Raw genomic sequence first — 22,331 nt, 5'->3', positions numbered from 1 at the left:
AAAAAAAAAAGGCATTGGAGACTGCTTCATAAATAATAGTAACTGGGAACTTCAAATATAATTTGGGGAATGGGTGAATATCCTTTCAGTCCTTTCCCCTTAAAGCTATCCAGACGGAACCCTGCATGCACTGAAAACAATGGTGCTTTGACCCTGGGGAGAAATCTCAGCTGTTATGGACAGCAGCAGGATTGTAAAACACTGAACCACAGCTTGTGTTGACTTCAGTTGTCTTGCAAAATTCAGCTGCCTTTGATCAAATACGATGTGCTGGTATGTTGATGTGTTTGGGATGCATCTCTTGAAAAGTGACATATTGAGACTAGACTGAAGTACAGTCCAACTTGTGAGGGAGAAGGAACACTTCTGTGTCAAGCAGGTGACCTCTGTATTGTCTTTGCTGCACTCTATTCAATGCCAGTTGGGAAGAGGCTCGGGGAAGACATGAAATATGGCAGGAAGTGCTTGAGCAGCAAGGAGCCCGCAGGCATGAGAGGAGCACAGAGACCCACCATCAAGATAACAAACACGGAAGGGTTGAGGAGGGAGAGAAGGATAAGTGAGAGGTCTGGCTGAGCAGACATTGTGTGTGGATGCTGCATTAGACTCTGGTGCAAAGAAACACCTACACACCTGCCTTTCTGTACTAAGACAAGGAAAAATATTGCTGCATCTTATATGGAGGTGAGGAGCAGGGAGACCCAGGAGAGAGCTGTGGGATGTGGGTGAGGCCCTTGGAAAGGCAGGGTGCCCGAGGGGTCAGTAAATGCAGGGGCACTAAAGGTGCCTAAATTGGAGAGGACCTCACAGCCCCACGCCGGGTCTTCTTAAGGTGAGAGCACTTCAATGTTTTTGTTATGAGACACAAACCGCACTGAAAATCAAGCATGGCCTAAAAGGCTTTCCTGAGCTGAGCCCTTAGTTCCAGAAAATACGGTTATGAATTTATTCGGTTATGAATTTATACGGTTATTGTATTTTCTACCTATTATTTTTGAAATTTCACGTGTATAGCCTAATTTTTAAAACAGCCTAAGAGGCTGGACTCATTCAGGTTCCCATAACACACTTCATGTTCTAGGGGAATTTTTCTTCCCCCCCCCCAAGCAATAACTGCTTATTTAATACTGCGGCCTTTAATACAGTTATTTAATAACTGCTTAAAATTAGGCTATACACGTGAAATTTCAAAAATAATAGGTAGAAAATACAATACTGTCTAAAGGCAGCATCCTGCATGAGTGCTCACCGACAAAGCACTGGGGCAGGAGCGAGGGAAAGCCGTGCTTTGTCCCTCAACAGCTGCCTGACACAGAGGCAATTAGCTGGGCACTAATTGGGTTAGGGCTCAAGCGTGTTCTGTGGGCATGAAGGAGCGAGGTGCCCGCCTGCCCCCAGAGCTGAGAACAGCGTGGGCAGCAGTGAGCTCTGCCCTCCCACCACACCTTTGTGCACGTGCTGAAGTTTCCCCATCCCGTTCTTTGCCTACCACCCTGCTGCTTTTCTGGGGAATAGAGAAGCTGGCTGCTCTCAGAGAAATACGGGGCTGGACAGGCACATGTATTGAAATGTATTGCCCAATTAGTGCTTCTGTTTTTATTAATTCGTCTTGGAAATCGTTTATAATTCATAATCGTTTCTAATTCATCTTCTCAGGGGAAATAAGACTTCGGGAAAAAATTGAATCCCACAAACAATTAGTAAAAGCGACAGCTGTGCCATAAGGGGGATGTATTTAGGGAGAGAGGCGGGGGGAGAGAGATGTTCCAGGCAGGAACGTGCGAGTCTGGGGGACGGCAAGGTCCTAAAAGCGCAGGAGCGGTGCTCGACACGCACCCACCAGCCGCCGGCTGTCACCGTTGCTCAGTGTCACATCGCACCGCGAGCGCTGGGGGGCCGGGAGGGCAGCGGTGCCGGGCGGATCCCCGCAGCGCTCCGCTCCCAGCGAGATGCGCTGCGCGGGCCCTCCCGCCGCGCCGGGCTCTCAGCGCGCCGCAGCCCCGCGGCGCTCCGCCGCTTTCCGCTCTGACTTCGGGGCCTCGCACCGCGTGAGGCGACGTCGGTGCCTTTGCGCCGCCCTCACCCCCAGGAGGCGCCCCTCCAGCACTCGGAGGCGTCCGTGCGGGGAAAGTTTGCTCTCGGCACGCAGCCACGCGCGCCCCACACACCCGCCCCCGACGAGCCGCTTCCTGCCAGCACGGCGGACGCACGCGCGGTCCCACGCGGACTTTCCGAAGCCGGCGCGGCCCCTTCTGCTGTGCTTTTTCCCTCCCCCTCTCAGCAGAGGTAGGACGGGGGGTTGGGCCCACCTCCCGCCGCTCCTCCGGCCGACGCCGCTGGAGCTCGGCGCTCCGCTCCGCTCCCTGCGGCCGCCCCATTGGGCCGCGCGGCGGCAGCGCGATGCGGCGGGTGGGTGCGCGGCTGGGCGGGCCGGGAAGTTGGAGCGGGAGCCCCGGTGGCGCGAGGGGAGGGCGGCTCCGGAGCTGCGGGGAGCCGCGAGGAAGTTGCGGGGTGCCGCGGTGCGGAGATTTGGCGGCGTTCGGGAGAGCGACGGCGCGCCGTGCCCGTCGCCGGGCGCCTCTCGGGGCTTTACGTAACGGCGGCGGAGCCGGGAGCGGCGGAGCGGCTCAGCCCGTCCCGCGCTGCGCGCCGCGCTTCTTCCCGTCCCCGGCAGCGGCAGACGAAGAGCCGCTCCGCTCCGCCGTCCCCCCGGGTTCCCTTCCCCACTGCGCCGAGCGGGGCAGCCCCGGCGGGAGGGGTGCTGCGCGCCCCTGCCCCGGTCGCCCCTTTCCCCATCGCTCCCTGCGTTCTCCCCTTTCTCCCGCTTCTCTCCTTTCCCAGGGCTTTCGCATCCCGCAGCCGATCCGCTCTTCGCGTATGTTGGCAGTGTGCCGTTTTGTTTCTCCCCTCTCCTCGTAGCGAGGATCCCGCTCCGCACGACGTGTGCGGGGTTGACTTTGTGCCCCCGCTCGTCTTCGGTCGGTGCCGGGGATGGCAGCGCTCCCCCCCGCCGCGCCCCGCTTGCACTTCTCCGGCCCGTCCGCCGCGATGTCTGCCCACTGTGTAATATTAGGCTGAGCTCTGGGAGCCTCCGCGAAGGCACGGAAAGCGCGGAGCTGCAGCCCCGGTCCTCGCTGCCGCCGCGCTGCTCTCTCCCTGCGAGGGGCCGTGTCCGACGCTGGGCTCCGGCTGTCCCTGGGTGTCCCGGGAGAGCGGCCCCGGCACCGACGCTCCCGTCCTGGTCCCAGCCTCCGGAGGTGCCCGGTGAGTGCTGTGATTCGTTTTCTTTTTATAAAGGGATGGGTGGATGCATGTATGGATGCTGGCGCTGGGAGCTCCGCTGGTCCTCAACGCGAAACAGTAATAAGGATGTGAAATAATACCTATGATTTAGCAGCTGGCCCAGGGCAAAAGCCCTTGCCCTGTCCCCCAGCGGGATCAAAGCTCTCCTGTGGCTTTGGAGGGATATTGGAATTGCTCTTTTTGGAGTTAAACAGATTGGACTCGCTGCGGTTTGCTTCAGTCGCACGAAGGAAGCACACCCACCGGGCAGGGAGCAGGGAGCAGGGAGCAGGGAGCAGGTGGCGGCCCAGCTTCGAGACACCGTGGCCGTGCCGTGGCAGCAGCTGTAGGTGGCAGCAGCTCTCGGAGCCGTGGTTACTCGGCTCACTGCAGGGGTGCGGGGCTGCAGCTCCTCGGAGCTGGGCGGTGTCTCTGGGCACCGGGCACATGCCGAGCTCCTGAAGCCTCGGAGCAGCTGCGGGGTTTGAAGACTTGTCCTGCTGCAGAAACAGGGTACAGAGCTGGGGTAGCTGTGTGTTTGTGGGTGTGTAGGAATGGAATGTTGTTTCTGCATTAGATGTGAAAAAGGGGGAATTGATCTGAAGAAGTAGAGCACAATGTATTTGTATTTTGCAACTTGTCCTTAGAAATAGCTGATGTAAAAAAGTAGAAATACCGTATTGTTAGTAACATGCTTTGGAAATATAATTGCTGAATTGTGTGATTAATTTTTGCTTGCAAAACTGCAATAGTTTTTAAATGTTCCAAATAGTATAGATATAGTATTATGGACTAGAAAGCATATTGTAGGGCTGTTCTGTTTGGATAAGAGACCCTCAGCAAAAGAAAAACAAACTTAACAAACATCAAAGCAGGCAGGGCCTCCACACAAGACTGGCTTGCCTTGCTCTGTGGGTAGGTTGGGATGCAACAGGCAGGCATCAAGATACTCCCCCCTGTCCTCCTTCCAAGCTTATCTCTATGCAAGGACGAGCAGATGTGCAGAAACAGTGACCAAGTGTTGAGTGAGCAAGTGTGAGAAGTTAACTAATTAGCGATATATGCTTAGCTAGCAGCAATTTATGTTTATCCAGTATCCATATGTTTAGTTGAGCATTAGGAAAATTGTGAACCTGAAGTACTCAGCCAATGAGGAACCAGGGGAGAAAGAGATAAGCATTGAATAATAGGGCATAAAGGATGTAACGCTGTTTTTCTGGGCACTCTCCTGCTTGCAAGAAGCCCGCCATTGCAATTGCAAATAAAATCTGCTTTATCAGAGATACTGTCCTGATAAATTATTCGTATATTTCCAACAAGGGCAAGGAGAGGGATAGCCTTGGGGTGGTTGGTGGCAGAAGGATGTGCGAAGGGCCAGGTTAATTGAAAAGCTGGCTCAATAGGGTTGTCCTGACCTGGAGACATGCAGAGGTGAGCAGTGTTTAGTCCTGGAGTCTCTTCTATTGGGTGCTGGAGCACACAGAGGTAGAGGTCAGCATGCAAGGCATTCTGAGGGCTGGGGACTGAGGGGCAAGATCCACAGTGTGTCTGAGGATGCATTTTGGTGTCACAGACGGTGGTGACTGCACAGCTCTGGGGTTAGGAGAGGAAGAGCGGTTGCAATCCAGGGTTTTGGGAGGCTGCACCATCAGGGCAGTGTCAGTTCTCAGCTCGGGTGACCCCAGGGAGCTGAGAGCATTGATGTAGGTGACAGCTGCTGAGCTGCAGCCTGACGTCACTCTGTGAGCTTTACACGGGTAGCCCTGAACACGGCCGTGTGCACTGAGATCTTTGCATGCGGCCGCGTGGTACTGCTCACATTTACACGCACACAGGGATGCGTGCGAGTGCACGGGCCTCGAGGAGCTGCGCTCACCGGGCGGCACCGCGGTACCAGGCGGGCCCCGGCTCCAACCCGGCATCGCGGCCCGCACACCCCACCCCTCCGGCTCTCCTATTGGCCAGCCGTGCCCCATCCGGCCCTCTCATTGGCTCTCACCGCCGTCTGTTATGTGCACGGTCACGTTACGATAAAGTCTGTGCTGGTACTGAGGAGTGGAACGGCTTGTGTCTGCCGGTAACTGCCAGCAGCGCTGCGGCGATTCGGGCAGTGATGCACAGCAGCTGTCGCGCTGACACGTGCTGCACTGACCCGCGTCTGCAGGGCGGCACGAGTGCCGTCCGTACGGATGGAAGAACCGGGTCCGTGTTCTTCTGTTGTGCTCGGATCGGTTCGTGGAGTTGAAGCAATTCGAACATCTCCTTATTGCTCCTGAACAAGATTTTGCATAAAATAACTGATGCTTGTGTAGGAATGGAATGTTGTTTCTGCATGTGACATTACAAAGAGCAACTGGTTTGAAGAAGTAGAACATCATGCATTTGTATTCTGTAACTTATCCTTAGAAATAGTGATCTAAGAAGTAAAATTCTGTATATGTTAGCGGTATGTTTTAAAACATTATTACTGAATTATGTGATTAATTCTTTCTTGCAAAACTGAATAGTTGTTAAATGGTCCAAACAATGCGAGTATAGCGTGTTAGGGATTAGAAAACATACTGTAGAGTTGTTCTGTTAGATAAGAAACTGCCAGCAAGAGAAAAACAGATGTAGCAAACATCAGAGAAGCCAGGGCCTCTACACAAGGCCGGACTGTCTCACTCCGTGAGGAGTTGGGACGTGACAGGCAGGCGCCAAGATAGCACAGAAACATAAGCTCTTAGTTGTTTAATTACCCCTAGCATTTGTGCCCTTTACACTGGTCACTGTTCTGGTCATCCCTCTGTCCTCGCACAGAGATAAGCTGGGAAGGAGGACAGAGGGGAGTGTCTTGGAGCCCGCCTGCGGCACCCTGAGGTTCCCACAGAGTGGGACAGCTCTGCTTCGTGCAAAGGCCCTGGCTCCTTGAAAGCGTGTTCAATGTGTTTCACTTCTGCTGGCCTAACGAACCACCTCACAGCGGGTTTCCCGGTTCAGAACACTACACCCACATCGCTTAGGACATCTAGAGCCTACCGCAGCTTTGTGAGAAAGGATTTCTCACGTTAACTCGGTAACTGCGTTTCTAAAACACGTTACTAATGTGCGCACGGAACTTCTACTTTTCACATCAGCTGTTTCTAAGGATGCGCCACAGCGCGCTTCTTCAGATCAACCGCCCTTTCCAATACCCGACGCAGAAACGACGCTTCCGCTCTCCGCGGCGCGTCGCTACGGGTGAGGAGAGCGGCTCGGTACGCCTCACCGCGCCGAGCTCCGTAAGACGCGCGAGGGCAGGCCGGCCGAGGACGGGACCGGCGGCGCCCGGCAGCCCGCGCCGAGCGGCCCGACGTCCCGCGGCTCAAAGCGCCGCCGCGCGAAGCGCGAACCGGCCGCTCGGCGCCGCGCATGCGCCGCCCCGCCCCGCGCTGTGACGTCGCGCGTCGCCGCGGTCGGCAGGGAGGGCGTTCCGCCGCGTGCGGCGGGGAGCTCCCTTAGCGGCGCGCGAGCGCCGGCCTTCCGCCGCTCCCTCTCGCTCGCTCCCTCTCCCGGCCATGGCACGGCGCACGAGGCCCGAGGTGGAGCGGTACGTCGCCTCCGTGCAGGCCGCCTCCTCCTCTCCCAGAGCGGTGAGTGCTGCGGCCCGGCCGGCGCCGCCGGCGGCGCTCCCTCGGCCTTCCCCGGGCCGCGGTGGGGGCCGCTCCCCGCCCGCCCCGTCCCTCCGCCCCTCCCGCGGGTGCCGGGCCCGAGGGCGGGCTCCTCCGGCGGGGAGTCGAAGCCGAGGGAGGCTGCCGGCGGGCGGGCGCGGAGTCGCCTCCTCGGAAACGCGGTTCGCCGCAGCTGCGCGCCTCGGAAAGCCGCTGAGCCCTCGGCGGCTTCGGAAGGAGCCCGGCGGCGGGGCGGAGTTCGGCTCCCTCCCGTTCCGTGGGCACGGTCCCCGGGCTTCCGGCCTTCCCTCTCTCGAGGAGCCGGAATAGGGAACGCGTGCCGTTCGGCTTTGGGCTCGTTTGGCCGCTGTGCGGCTGCTGTTGCCGTGGGTGCGACGGCGTTGTGAAACGCCGGCAGGAAGAGAGGGAGAGGCGGGGGGAAATAGCTCTGCTGCCTGCGTTGGTGGCTGGGCAGCCGGGTGATCCCCTGCTCTCTGGAACGACTGGCTGTGGAGCGCGGTCGGTGATGGAAGTAGCTGCTGGTCTTCCTGTTGCGTTGATTTTGGAGAGGAGGGTTGTGCGAGGCTGCCGGCGTTTCTTTTGAAGTTCCTTTCCAGCCCCGTTTACGAGGAGGCGGGGCAGGCGAGAGAGGAAGGTGACAGAAGCATGGACAGGAGGAGCTTGATTTGTGGCATTTGTTTTCTTCTGCAACGTAGATAGGTTGCAAGAGAAACAGCTTGTATGTAGCTGACCCCATTCTCCTCGCTTTAGTCGGAAGTGTGCTTGTGAAAAGTAACAAGTGTGAGGACTTGCTTTGCTACTAACCTCAGTTTCGCTTTGGTAGCCTTTGCCAGTTACTGGGAAGAAATGTTATTTTCTTACTCCTGTGTCTTTCAAAAACAAGGCCCAGAGTACAAGGAGTGAACTGGAGCTGATAACTGTGAAGACACTTTTGGAAGTATTATGCACCCCTGGAAAGAAGGGTCTCCCTACTCAATTACTTCAAAAATACTGTATATTTAAAATGTACCTTTTGGTTTTTTTTCTTCAGAGATCGTTAAAAGGATTCTTTTTTGCTAAGCTGTACTTTGAGATAAAAGAATACGAACTTGCTAAGAGGTAATAAACGTTACGTATGTTGTTCTGTTCTTTAAAGTGTGATGGGAAAGCTAAATGAAGTAGAGTGGAGAAATGAAGACCGTTGTCATGCTGTTTTAAGGTAGCAGCAAATGGGAAATGTGGTGCCATTTAAATCTTCCTAAAACGGCAACTTAAAGCATGGGTAGTTGCATGGTGCTGTAAAAACCCATCCGGTAGAAATGTCTTTTATGCCATCGTGTTTGACCCTACCTGTAGGGAGGTGTGCTGCCTCCCTGGGGCAAGGGTCAGGGACATTGCTAGGAAACTTCCTGGTCTGATTGGCCCTTCTGATTATTACCCGTTATTGATAGTTCAGGCTGGCAGCGATGAAGTCGCTGAGAGAAGCCTGAGGTCTATCAAGGAAGACTTCAGGGGACTGGGGTGGGTAGTTGAAGGAACAGGTGGTTTTTTCTTCCCTACCTTCAGTGGCAGGGAAGGATACCGACAGCATCCAAAAAACCCGCCTCATAAATAAATGGCTAAGAAGTTGGTGCAAGCACAGGAACTTCGGTTTTTTTGACCACGGGGCAATTTACTCTGCGCCTGGCATGATGGCTGCAGATGGAAGTAGCCTGTCTCCAAGGGGTAAGAGGATCCTAGCCCAGGAACTGGCAGGGCTCATTGAAAGGTGTTTAAACTAGGTATGAAGGGGGAAGGGGACAGAATGAGGGCCACTGGGGTTGAGCGGGTAGTTCGTGGCTCAAAACGGAGTTCGATGGGTGAAAAGGGTGGAGTTCAAAGGGATGGAGAGAGGCAGGGGGGTGCTGCTTCCCTAAAGTGTCTATACACTAATGCACGCAGCATGGGAAGTAAACAGGAAGAGTTGGAGATCTGTGTGCGGTCACAAGGCCATGATCTCATTGCCATCATGGAGATGTGGTGGGACAGCTCGCATGACTGGAATGTTGTCATGGAGGGCTATGTGCTTTTTAGGAAAGATCGGCTGGCGAGGCGGGGGTGGTGGAGTTGCTCTTTATGTGAGAGAGCAGCTAGAATGTATTGAACTCCACCTGGGGGAGGGTGAAGTAGCAGTAGAGAGCTTGTGGGTGAGAATCAAGGGGCAGGCTGGTATGGGTGACACCGTTGTGGGTGTGTACTACAGGCCCCCTGATCAGGAGGAGGAGGTTGACGAGGCCTTCCACAAGCAACTGAAAGTAGCGTCGCAATCCCAGGCGCTAGTGCTTATGGGGGACTTCAATTATCCGGATATTTGCTGGAAAAGCAACATGGCCAGGCACGCGCGGTCCAGACGGTTCCTGCAATGTGTCGAAGACAACTTTCTGATGCAGATGGTGGAGGAACCGACGAGGGGAGGGGTGTTACTGGACCTTATTCTCACAAATAAGGACGGGTTTGTTAAGGAAGTAAAAGTTGGGGGTAGCTTGGGTTGTAGTGACCACGAGATGGTGGAGTTCAAGATCTTGAGTGGAAGGAGCAAAGCAAAAAGTAGGATTGCTACCCTGGACTTTAGGAGAGCCAACTTTGATCTCTTCCGGGACCTACTTGGAACTATCCCGTGGGCTAGGGTGTTAGAAGGTAAGGGGGCCTGTGAGAGCTGGTTGGCATTTAAACAGCTCTTCTTCCAAGCCCAGGATCGGTGCGTCCCTGTGAGCAAGAAATCAGGAAAGGGTGGCAGGAGACCTGTGTGGATGAGCAAGGAGCTCATGCGCAAACTCAAAGGGAAAAAGAAGGTCCATGAAATGTGGAAAAAGGGTCTGACCACTCGGGAAGAATATAGAAATGTTGTCAGGGCCTGCAGGGATGCGACGAGGAAGGCTAAAGCCCACCTGGAATTGAATCTAGCAAAGGTGGTAAAGGATAATAAAAAAGGCTTTTTTAAGTATGTTAACAGTAAAAGGAAGTCTAGGGAGAATGTAGGTCCCCTACTAAGTGAGGGGGGTGTTCTGGTAACGGGGGATGCTGAGAAGGCGGAGATACTGAACGCCTTCTTTGCTTCTGTCTTCAGTGAAAAAGCTCCCCCTCGGGAATCCCAGGCCCTGGTGGTTAGTGAGAAGGTCTGGGTAATGGAAGACTTCCCTTTAGTCAGGGAAGAGGCGGTCCGAGAGCGCCTAGGCAACACCAATGTTCATAAATCCATGGGACCCGATGGGGTACATCCACGGGTGCTGAGGGAGCTGGCAGAGGTGATTGCTGAACCACTCTCTATCATCTTTGAGAGGTCTTGGAGAATGGGGGAGGTGCCTGAAGACTGGAGGATAGCCAATGTCACTCCGGTCTTCAAAAAGGGCAAGAAGGAAGATCCAGGCAATTACAGGCCAGTCAGCCTCACCTCTGTCCCTGGAAAGGTGATGGAACAGATTGTGCTGGATGCCATCTCCAGACAACTGGAAGAAAAGGAGGTTATTAGGAGTAGTCAGCACGGGTTCACCAGGGGGAGGTCGTGCTTGACCAACCTGGTAGCCTTCTATGATGTTGTCACTGGCTGGGTGGATGGGGGGAGAGCAGTGGATGTAGTCTACCTTGATTTCAGCAAGGCATTTGACACTGTCTCCCACGACATCCTTATAACAAAGCTGAGGAAGTGTGGATAGATGAGTGGACAGTGAGGTGGGTTGAGAACTGGCTGACTGGCAGAGCACAGAGGGTTGTCGTTGGCGGTGCAGAGTCTGGTTGGAGACCTGTAACCAGCGGTGTTCCCCAGGGGTCGGTGCTGGGTCCGGTCCTGTTCAACATCTTCATCAATGACCTTGATGAGGGGATAGTGGACACCCTCAGCAAGTTTGCTGATGATACGAAGTTGGGAGGATTGGCTGACATGCCCGAAGGCTGTGCTGCCATTCAGCGAGACCTGGACAGGCTGGAGAGCTGGGCAGTAAGAAACCAGATGAGGTTTAACAAAAGCAAGTGTAGAGTCTTGCACCTAGGGAGGAATAATTGCATGCACCGGTACAGGATGGGGGATGAGCTGCTGGAGAGGAGCTCTGCAGAGAGGGACCTGGGTGTCCTGGTGGACGACAGGTTGGCCATGAGCCAGCAGTGTGCCCTTGTGGCCAAAAAGGCCAATGGCATTCTGGGGTGCATTAAAAAGAGCATGGCCAGCAGGTCGAGGGAGGTGATCCTCCCCCTCTACTCTGCCCTGGTAAGGCCTCATCTGGAGTACTGTGTCCAGTTCTGGGCTCCTCAGTACAAAAAAGACAGGGATCTCTTGGAAAGAGTCCAGCGGAGAGCCACAAAGATGGTGAAGGGCCTGGAGCATCTCCCCTATGAAGAAAGGCTGAGTGATCTGGGTCTGTTTAGCCTTGAGAAGAGAAGACTGAGAGGGGACCTGATCCAGGTCTATAAATATCTGAGGTGTGGGGGGCAAAGTGGCGAGGCCAGACTGTTTTCAGCAGTGTGTGGAGACAGGACAAGGGGAAATGGCCAGAAGCTGGAGCATAGGAAGTTCCGCACCAATGTGCGCAAGAACTTCTTTAGGTGAGGTGACGGAGCACTGGAACAGGCTGCCCAGGGAGGTTGTGGAGTCTCCTCTGGAGATATTCAAGACCCGCCTGGACGCCTACCTGTGCGACCTGGTGTAGGGATCTTGCTTTGGCAGGGGGGTTGGACTCGATGATCTCTGGAGGTCCCTTCCAACCCCTATGATTCTGTGATTCTGTGTTACGTTCTTCTTACAGTTCCTGTGAGCTACTGCTTTATTTAATGAAGGCCAGTGCTTGCAGGCAAATATGCAACATCTGTACATGTAGCAATAATGTTGTGCCTCACTTGAAGATCTAGATCAAGCCCCTTGAACTAAATACAGCTAACTGTCCTGTATGACAGATTAAAGTCCCACGTTAGCTGCAAGGTGTGGGGGGACTTGTAATACTGAGGAATACTGATCCTTCTGGTTTTTCTTTCTTTCTTTATTTACTCTGTAGATATACATCTATTTATCTCAGTGTCTGAGAGAGAGATCCCAAAGCGCACAGGTTTCTGGGACAGATCTACGAGGCTCAGGATAACACGGAAAAAGCTTTTGGGTGTTACAAGGTAAGCACCTCACTCACCTCCCTGATGTCCTGCTTTATTCCTTTGTAAATGGACTTGATCTTTGTGCTTCCTGCTCTGATAGTCTTCTTCCCGCTGCCCTTTGGACTAAGAATATCTGAGCCCTGTAGAATTCTGCAGTAGGGATTATGGTGACAGCAGTAATCCACCTGCTACTGAAAGACTGGACTGAGAGTGTTTTTCAGTTGCATTGTTTGTTTTCTTGTTAGCGGTGGGCTTTTTGTTTGTTTGTTTCCTCAGAGGTAGAGGGAACGGGGCAAATACAGTTCCGATTAGGTAAGCATATAAATGTGAACTTCACAGTCTGTGTTTCATTATTCGGGCACCGGGGAGGGAGAGGATACACACAAAAGTCTTGTTGCCAGCACAGTGACTGAGTGCCATCAGTCTTTGTGACTTAATTCTGTTTTCCGGAAGCCTCCGTATTAGGTTAGGCTAGAGATACCCCTGGTCTGTCTGTCTGAGTAGAGCAGCAGCGGGTGGTAGAGGAGCTGGTTTTGACATTGTTTCTCTTACGGTGTTCTGAATTCCAGCAGTTGTCTGGGTGTTACAAACCAATGGTGGCCTTCTTGAAAGGGAGGCTTTTCTTAAAGTAGTGAGAAAGTATTTATTGATAGTTCTAATTTGACTTGCTGGGTCTGTTTAATGGGGGACATGTTTGACATGTTTTCTTTCTTGTTCTACGTGGACTGCAAGATCAAGTTACTAGTAACCTTTTTTCTTATGTGTATGCATGGGGAAAACCAGCGTTCTGTGGAGCTGAATCCAATGCAGAAAGATCTTGTACTGAAGATTACAGAGTTACTATGCAGTAACGACATCGCTGATGGAAGAGCAGAGTACTGGGTTGAGAAAGCTGCCAGGCTCTTCCCTGGGAATCCTGCTACTTACAGAAGGTAAATTCCAGCTTCTGATCTCTGTTCTGTGCCTAGAAGAAACTTTTGTTGTGTCAAGTGATGGGAAAACCATATTACCCAAGAGGTCAAGATTAGATAGGTTAAGTATTGTCTCTATTACATGACTACACTGCTTTCTAGTTTTTTTTAATTTGAGTTGAAAACTGTCAAGTGTAGGAGATGCTGTTATTCCCTAATACTGTGTAAATGCTTTCAGTCATACAATCTCACTTTTGTACAGGCGTTAGTTTTCTGGAGCGCAACTGCAATGAAATTGAAGTCTTGAGAGGCTTGTGCTTTGGGATTTTTTGTGTGGTTATGTTATTTTATTTTTTTAGACAAGCTGTTCTGTATTGACGTGTGGCATCTTTGAACCAGGTGGTTTGACAGTCTTAACTTAGCATCTAACTTAGCATCTACAAGATGCAAACTCTAAAGCTTTGGGTTTTGTTTTTTTTTTTTTCCCCTCACTTCTAAAATGTTTGTCAAACTCTCTGTAGCACCTACCAGCTTTCCAGAGCAGTTTGAGTAATGTAGCCTGTAATGGCAATGAGAAAACAGTCAGGTAACGTAGTTGCTGAAGAGGCTCTCGTAGAGAATGAAATTTTAACGTGTTGCCTTCGTATGTGATAGGAGCAGTTACTGGAACGTAAAGGCGAAGATGGCTGGAATCAGCTCTTTGATATGACTCAAACCGAGCTCTATGCGAGACCAGACGATCCCTACCTTAACATCAGACTGGTTGCTCTCTACCGTTCAAATAATAGATTAAGAGATGCTGTGCTTCATTGTCAGGAGGCGGAGAAGAAAATACCTGTAGACTCCAGCTTGGAGTGGTGTTTGTGCGTCGTAAAGACATTTGAGGTATTTAATCATGTTTTGATCCTGTCATAATCTCCCATGTCCTTGAAACCGGTGTTATTCTCTTAGTATCGTTACAATGGCAGCTAATTCTCAAGTGGCTTAACTCCTTTAAATGTAATGTCTGTGGAAACAATGATTTATTTAGGATTTTCTTAAGCCTTAAAGAGTTGTTTAGTTTCTAGCTGAGGTACTAAGTTAGATACAGCAGCTCCATCAGGGAGGGAATTGCTGAGGCATATAGTTCCTGGAACATTGCTGCTGAAGAATACGTTAACATCTCACCTGGGAAACTGGATTATGTAGCAAGATGTTCTGGAGAAACTCTTGCCTTCATAGAAGGATGGCGGTTCCTCATTCTGTGATGAACTTGATTCTTTAGGAATACCTTCAATCAGTACGGGACTTGGAGGCTGATAAAAATAATTGGAGAGCTGTCAAGAAGGATCATCTGCTGGCCTATTCTAGCTTGGTTAAAATGATGCTTGCTTCTAGAGATGTTTGAGAAAGCAGAGGGGCCCTTGAAAGGTACTCTTTTAACTGTTCTGCTTATTTAAAAAAAGAAAATTGAATATTTTTTCTGGGTCACCGAACTTCTAGCAGGCATCATTTTCAGTGAGTAGCTGTTTTATGGATGGAAGAGGAGTTCCTCTGTACTAACTGCAAAGGGCAAACGTTGCTAGGCTTGATCCGCAAGCTGTGTCTGAGCTAAAGGCCTCAGAGAAGACTCAGCGATAGGGGTCTAGTATAAATCCTGGGAGACCAGGACTTGGTTGAAAATGAATCTTTTCTATGTTCCAGTTTTGATCGTGTGCTTCACTCTGTGAAGCCGTGTGCGAATGGACCTGATGAGCTGTCTCGTACCTTCCTTGAAATGAAAGGACACTTCTACATGCACGCTGGAACTTTCCTGCTGAAAACGGCCCAGAACAACGAGGCACAATGGAGAGATGCATGTGAACTCGCAGCATTGTGTTATCTGAAAAGTTTCCATGTAAGTCACTGTTCAGTTTGTGCCTGTAATTGTTGCAGTTCTTGGATGCTCTCACTGTACGTGCACTGAACGCCTGCATTCCAAAAACTAACTACTGTTTTTGAGGCTGTCTCCTGGCCAAATCTTACCCTTCCATACTTGTTTAAAAGATTTCAAGTAGTGTGAAGAAAATCTCATCTGTTTCACTTGTCAGAAGTAAAGTGACTAAGGGCTAATGAGTGTGTTTCCTATAGGCTATTCCCTTCTCTGTAATGCAGCTAAAATAACTAGTATTAAGGTTAGTAGTATGGGGGGGAGGGGAATGACCTGAGTAGCTCTCATATACTAATTGCATAAGCAGCAGAGCTTGATCAAGCTTAATTCTTTGCTTTATGGAATAAAATCAGCTTTCCCTTTTGCACAAGTGCTTGCGTTCAAAACATCGCTTTCTCTTGTGCGCTCTTACAGCTATTTGCAATTGTTCAGTTACTCACCTTGTGTCCTTTTCAGGAAAGAAACAAGCTTGTTTCCTAACTTTTAAGACTAAATGAGGGTGAGTTGTTTTTTGTTGAGAAGAAGCTGTAGCAATTCTTTTCTTTGCCAGATTCCTAAACCAAAGTCAAAACTAATAAGAGGAGATCATGCTGGGCAAGATGCGCTGGAAATGTTGGCCTGTGACCGAAAAAGCCAGTCTGGTAATAAAAACTAAGAATTATAAATGTTCCATTTTATGAGCAGTTAATGTCAGAGTTAATGGCTTGTTAAAGAGCACACTTGGTGTCTTGGAACATGCTATCAAACGTTCTGTATTTTGGCTACGTATGAAATACAAAAGAGCGGTTTGATCCTGACACGTAACGGGCTTTTTCTTTTTATTTCCAGGACATTAAGATAGAATTTAACTATCAGTGTCTCCGAGTCTGCTGGTTTCTGCCTACTAATATACTATTTGTAAGCATTGCTAGTCCCAAGTATAAAAGAAAATATTGCTCCTTTCCTGTCGCTTTTGTTCCCTTCTTTGTTCCAACAGGTTTGGTGCATTTTTTTTCTTTTGGTGAAGCCGAGGTAGTTGTTTTCAGTCTTCATTATCCTGTGGGCTCTAGGTGAAAACGAAGAAAACACCGGGCATCAGGCTGAATTGTTCCTGAATAGAGGAGACTGACAGCTACTTATTTTGAAGACAATTGCAGTGTCATTGTAATAAAAATACACAGTAATTCTGGAGAACTGGATTTGAAAATGCCTTGGGACTGCTGTCAGCCCATATGCTAAAAGGGTGACTTAATTATAGGGAGAGTGTAAGTTAGAAATTTGTAAATATCTTAAGGGGAAGTCTGGATTCCCAGCCTAAAGCAGCAGGAACAACCCACTGCATCAAATATTGTTGTCCTTGTTTAAGTTGAGTGTTCTTATGTGACATTACGTTTTTCTAGGTCATATGTTGCTGAACTTAAGCCACGGCAAGGAAGACTTCTTGAAAGAGATTGTGGAAGCTTGCAAACAGAAGTGGTTTATTTACATTGTTTGAAGGCCTGTTTGGGAGTGGAGCTTCTAAAGAGAGGTCTTTTCTCGGCACAGATGATATGGGAGATGTCAGTCCCCAAGCACCAGAGCAGGGAGAACTGAGTAAATGCGATATTGGTAAGAGATGCTACTTAAACTCAACGTAAGCATGACTCTGTATTAGAGGTTCTTCTACAAGTGCTTCATTTGCCACAAAAGACAAGTGTCTGTAATAGCTGCTCGTGGTTGCCCTACTCAGAGGGTGCTTTGCAAGAAGTTTCACTTTCAGCTGTAGCTGAGGGGCAGTATCATCATGCCAGGTTCTGAAGAATTTCTCACATACTTCTTGATTCCACACTGTTGTCTTCAAGTCTGTTCTGACTCATTTCCAATTGAAGCTGGAAAGTGCTTGTATGCTGATGAGTGCTGATAGGAAGGCCCACATTATTTATGTGTAATCTATGAACACAGGTGACAGGCATAAAAATGAAATAATTCCAGGATGAATTGTGAACTAATGATATCTTCCCATTTTTTAGGCTTAACTTGATGATGAAGTCTGGCTTTGAATTTGAGTGTAACAGGAATAGAATGATACCTTTCCTAACGAGGACGCAGATCCTAGCTTCTTGCAACCCTTGTTTTTGCATAGGTGCTGTTCGGATGCACAGTGGTAGTCTCCAGCACCTTGCATGGCTTGGCTTGCAGTGGAATTCCATGTCAGTGTTATTCCCACTGCGCAGATCATTACAACAACTTTTCCACTTGCCCCAAGAGACATCGAGACTGGAAACAGATGCTCCTGAGTCCATTTGCCTGTTGGACCTTGAAGTAAGCAAGCTTCCTAAGTTCTTAAATGCATTTAAATGCCTGTTTTTTGCTACCTAATACCTTCTGTTTGTTTGTTTTCACCAAAACAGGTTTTTTTACTCGGGATGGTGTTCACTAGCAACTTAGAACTGCAAGAGAAGTTTAATACTCAGCGTGGCACACATCAACCTCTGTTCTTACCGTTGCTGCTGTGCAAACAGTTCTGTACTGAGAAGCAAAGATCCTGGTGGGATGCTGTTTGTGCTCTTATGCAGAAAAAAACAACGTAAGGCTGCTTCAGTTTGGAAATATTGGAACCAACCTTCTAGATGGCTTCTGAATTGATTCTCATAGGTTGCGTAAAACTAGTTCCTTTTGTTTGACATCCTTTAAATGTTAAATGTTTTTTGCTGTAGGCGTGTGAGATGCTGAAGAACTTTATAAAAATGGGCTTTACATTTCTGACAGTGCATTTGTAAAGAAGAGCTAGCTTAGGACTGAAGCTGCTTGTTATGTTCATCAAACAAATGACGTGTGAACAGATGAAAAAGAGGGAATACTAATTGAGGAATATTTCTTTTGATATTCAGACCAGACTCAGCAACCAAACTGAAGCTTCTTGTACAGCACGGATTAAGTACTGTGCGAGCCCTGGAGAAACACGGCCTTCAGCCTGCCTTAATTATACATTGGGCAAGAAGTCTGCAAAAAACAGTACGTTAAGATTATCTGTAAATAAGTATCATCTGTTTTTCTCTAATTTTGCAAACTTAATAGACTAAATAAAATCAGATGAGAATGTAGTATTGAGAACTGCTGCTACTAATTTTGATGGGATGTCATGCAAGGCAGTTGCTCTAGTCAAATACTCTTACCTCACTACTCTCAACTGCATCAGAGAAGAATAAGTATGAATAACACTCTATTTAAATATTCTGCGATAGTTTGAATTTCTCTTTCTTCAACAGGGCGTTAGCCTTAACTCCCACGACCAGAAAGAATATATTGGAAGAAGCGTCTACTACTGGAAGACAACTTTGCTTAGCTTGAGAACTATCAAAAAGCACAGAAGTATTCCCGAACCTGCGTATCCTCTCTTCAGACATTTCCATAGTGTGGACATCCAGGTACTGATGGATTATTCAAAGATGAGAGTAAGAGGGGTTGTATGTCACAGGCTTACATATGAATTGTTAGCTGGTTGGTTTGTTTTTTGTTTCAGTTGGCTTTGTGTGTTGATGGGTTGTGGTTGGTTTTGTTTTTTTTGTTTTTTTTGTCACTGTACTGCTACTACTGAGATTTGGTAGTATCTTTCTGTTGAACTTCTGAGTTTTAAAACACTCTGATTGGAAGATTCTGAACTGCCTTAGTACCTCCTCCTATTTGACTACTGCATGGGAATTGCTGAGTCAAGGCCTGAACCTCTGATTAATCACCTGAGGTGAGCATTGAGGCAGCCCTGGGAGCATAGGTGAAAGCAATTCACCTGTGCTGCAGGAAGGGGTGGAGCCTGGCTCCACCTCTCCTAGACCCATTTAAGAGCTGACTACCAGTGGGGAAGGATCTCTCTCTCTCTCTTCGGAAGATCCACTCCACTGGAGTTTCCTGAGCGAGCCCACGATATGGGTAAGCATCCTATTTATTCTCTTTGTCTTGCTGTGCCTAACTCTCTTGCTTATTTCATTGTTGTAACATCTTAATATTATTTGATTATATAATATTCCTTTATATAATTTTCATTGATTATACAACTACTTACTAGATGCTTGCAGTCACTGACTGTTCCAAGTGTCCACACTGTGTCATGTGTGATATGTCTTTTGCTTTGGTTGTAGGTCTTCCAGGTTGCAGCCTATGAAGAAGAGGCACGTGTAGTTTTTGCAATGCTGGATGCAGCTGAAGGCAAAATTGATGCTTTACTAGCGTTTGAAGCTATTAAGAAAGTGGTTTCGTACTGGAATCTTGCCATTGTAAGTTTGTAAATTGCATTACCTCAGAATGCTTTTCTATTATTTACATTCTGACTGATTATTCCTAATCCATATTCTGTTACTTAGCTTTACCAAAGAAAGGCAGAAGAGGTTGAGAGTGATGATACGTTACCAGAAGAACGCAAAGCCTATCTTGTTAAAAGAAAGCATTACCTGATGAAGATCATTGACGAAAGCTCCTCTGACCCGTCAGTAGCTGACAAAGTAAGTAAAAGAATTAATGCTTGTGTGAGTTGTCGTCTTACGTTAATGTTAACAGATATAGGGCTTTCCTGGGGGAACAAAAACAACAAAAAACACCCAGAATTTCTGTGCAGAAAGCCTTGCAAACTGTTCAGCCGTAGATCAGAGCACAGCTTCTTGCTCTGAGGAAGAATTGCGATCATGACTTGCATTTCAAATACATTTCTAGCTGCCGGTATCTGTTAAAGCTGTAACGGAAATGCTGAATGCAGTGATCCAGGAGCTTGGAGAGAATGGTGAAGAGGGAAGTCTTGCCTCCGGAAATATCTCACCAGCTGCACACGTGGAAGTAAAATATTCAGTTCCATCACCTAAGAAGTTCTCTTTCTCGCCAACAAATACCTACCAGGTACATTAGCCGGTTACTCTTCTAGGGAAGTGTTACGTTTGTATAAAAAAATCCAAGTTCAATTAGTTTTTTTCTTTTCTTTCCAGTTTTCTCCTAAGACTCTCTCTCAGTGGGCAGAAGATCACAAGTCCGTACTTCAAAATCTGTGTCAGCACGTGCAAGCTTTAACGGTAAGCAACTTTAGTCACTATATTCGATGCAGAATGGTTGATCTTTTTGTTCTGGTAAGTACTTTGTGACCCAAGCATTGAACTTCCCTTACCAGGCTACCTCTTAACTCAGTGAAGATAACTGCTATAAACATCTGCTTAAAGTGAGTTCAAGAGTAAAACTTTGTTGCCTACAAACTCTGATTTGGTACTCAGATATGGGAAGTAATCCTGAGGATTGTGCGTGCAGAAAGTTGTGCTTTATTCAGCTTAGCTACTGTCATCTTTGTCAAAGAGGAGGAATGATTACCTCGCACGTGTAAAAGAACTGAGACCTGAGGCTAGAAAAAATGTCAATCCTACTGGGGACTCGCTGTAATAACCCAGCCTTTTCTTGGACTTCCCCCAGACGGCGAGCTCGGGCTTTACAGGCTAGAGGTGGAGCTAACACAGAGACCTCTGGATTTTCAAAAAGGAACAAGAAGGCTGAGAATCAGGTGCTTTGTTTGACGTTTTTACTGGCTGTCCTACTTAAGGATTCTGCCTGTCCATAGGCACGTTTGGTTGGTTTGGCTGGAACTTAGGAGCCTGGTGCTTATGCCTTCGGTTCTTTGTGATACAGAGCTGCGCCCTTTGCTGCCCAGACCAAATGCACGTGTTGTTGGAAGAGATTACTCTATGCATTTTACTTTTTTTTCTTTAATGCTTTTAAAGAGTGAGAGTGGTATACGCCTTCAAGCAGGTAACATATGAAACTTGTTTGTTTGTTTGTTTTCCTTTTTTCCTTCGAGCACTGGTTCGGGGAAATATGGATGCTTTCTTCTCTGCCGCTATGTTTCCCGCAGTGGAATTTGGGGAATGGCTTCTGTTGTTGGTTTTTCAATACTGAAGAAACATAGCATTCTTTTTATTCTGCCTATGTAGAACTCCCTTTGTTTCCTCTGTAGTTTTGAGTTGTGCTCTGGAACAGAATGTTCAGCTGAATCTAGAACAGCTGCCAAAGAGGAGTCTGTGGGCAAGTGGCTCTGGATTTCCCAGGCAGAGGTCGTAAAGCTCCTTGCCTGCTCACAAAGCGTTCTCATTGTTTTTATACAGTGTTCTATTTTACTGCTGTATTGAGACTTTTATGAAAAATCCTTTGTTTCCCAAAGGTGATGCTGAGAAACACGCCTCATAATGACTTATGCATACCTCGCATTTCATATTAATTCTCCCTTTGGGTCAAAAGTAGACCAAATCCTTGAAACCGTGCCTGGGAATCCCACTGATATTGAAACAGTTCAGCAGTGGTGCCCATGGTCAGAACGCCCTGCGGCGGCAGATCCTGGCATTGACTGTGAATGGAAGAACTGACAACAAATCGCTCGATATCAAAATTGACCCGGTGGATATTTACAAGCGCCGGGAGACCCAGACGGGATCTCAGAGTTGCATGGCCAGGTACAGAAGTTGTTTTACTGGTGGTTTTTTTGTTTGTTTTCTTTTGCAACGTTAAGGATTGTTAATCATTCCTCGCCATCCTTGGCTTCACTGCGCCCTCCTGTCCAATTGACACCAGCTTTTTCATCACCTCAGTTGCCTTCAAAAAAAAAAAAAAAGCATGACAAAATCAATTTGATGATGACGTTATTTATTTATTTACCGATATTCTTAAGCACTTAGCAGAGTTTTGCTGGGCATAGAGAAGTTTTCCTTGTTTTTCTTCGTCTTGTTCCAACTGACGTAATTCTCTCCTCCCTCAACCCCGACCTAACTGCGTTTTTCCTCTGCCCTCACGAGAGAGAAGGAGCGGAGCGCCAGAAGCTGCGGCGCGGCTCCGCGTCAGTCCAGTCGGAGCTGTTGTTTCCGCGGTCTCTGGTGCCCCCTCGTGGCCAATCGGTGGAATTGCGGCCGCGTATGTTCGGTGCCGCAGGCAGCAGTACGCATGCGCGCAGGCACGCGGAAGTGGCGTACGTACGTTCTCATCGCTCTGCGCAGCGAATCTGCCGAGCTTTGTTAGGGTTAGTCCTCCAGGCAACAGCACGCATGCGCCAGAGAACTCATAAATAGCTTTCAAATCTACCAAGCCCTGAGATGCAGTCGAGCAGTCAATTCCTGCTGGCTCAGCAACGGTTTTCTCTCTTGCTGTCGGAAGTGCTCCTTGTCTATTTCCTCCGACGGTCTGACGCTCGAGCCTGCCTCGGGAACAGGCACATGCGTAGTGCGGTGCGGAGGGTGGCGCTTGCGCAGTGCAGCGTCTAGGCTTGGGCACGCGTAGTGCTCTGCCGAGAGGGGCGCATGCGTAGCGCCGAGCCGCTACCGGCACATGCGCACTGCAGTGCCCGGGCTCGCGCGTGCGCGTTGCTCTCCCGAGGCTCGCTGCTCGCGGGTTGCTGCCGCGTCGGTGCTGCTGCACGCCAGTACCGCGACCGCGAATCTCCGAGCTGCTCGCGTTCCACTGCCGCTGGGAGGGCTTTTAAACGGCTGGGGGACGGTGCAGGGCTGGGGGTGGAAA

General features: G+C 49.1%; 1 protein-coding gene and 1 pseudogene across 3 annotated transcripts; both read left to right on the top strand.

Annotated features, from left to right (window-relative positions):
• Window positions 1-4: 4 nt before the first annotated feature.
• LOC149911959 (uncharacterized) lies at window positions 5-12,937 on the top strand. 3 transcript variants are annotated; one of them, XM_090132954.1, is made up of 4 exons: window positions 5-2,286; window positions 2,842-3,264; window positions 11,933-12,044; window positions 12,810-12,937. In XM_090132954.1, the coding sequence occupies exons 1-4, from the start codon at window positions 1,950-1,952 to the stop codon at window positions 12,823-12,825; spliced, it is 888 nt and encodes a 295-aa protein (XP_089989080.1). In that variant the 5' UTR covers window positions 5-1,949; the 3' UTR covers window positions 12,826-12,937. The 3 variants fall into 3 exon arrangements, with proteins under 3 accessions (XP_089989080.1, XP_089989078.1, XP_089989079.1); XM_090132952.1 differs by lacking the exons at window positions 11,933-12,044; window positions 12,810-12,937 and adding an exon at window positions 5,118-6,629; XM_090132953.1 differs by lacking the exons at window positions 11,933-12,044; window positions 12,810-12,937 and adding an exon at window positions 3,498-4,563.
• A 564-nt stretch (window positions 12,938-13,501) lies between these two features.
• On the top strand, window positions 13,502-20,964 carry LOC149911958 (RANBP2-like and GRIP domain-containing protein 1; annotated as a pseudogene).
• The last annotated feature ends 1,367 nt before the right edge of the window (window positions 20,965-22,331 follow it).

This window comes from Phasianus colchicus, unplaced genomic scaffold (genome assembly GCF_987193195.1).
Source record: "Phasianus colchicus unplaced genomic scaffold, bPhaCol1.hap1.1 HAP1_SCAFFOLD_49, whole genome shotgun sequence".
NCBI lineage: Eukaryota > Metazoa > Chordata > Aves > Galliformes > Phasianidae > Phasianus > Phasianus colchicus.
Note: the sequence above shows the minus strand (reverse complement) of the source record. Positions and strands in the feature narration are given on the sequence as shown.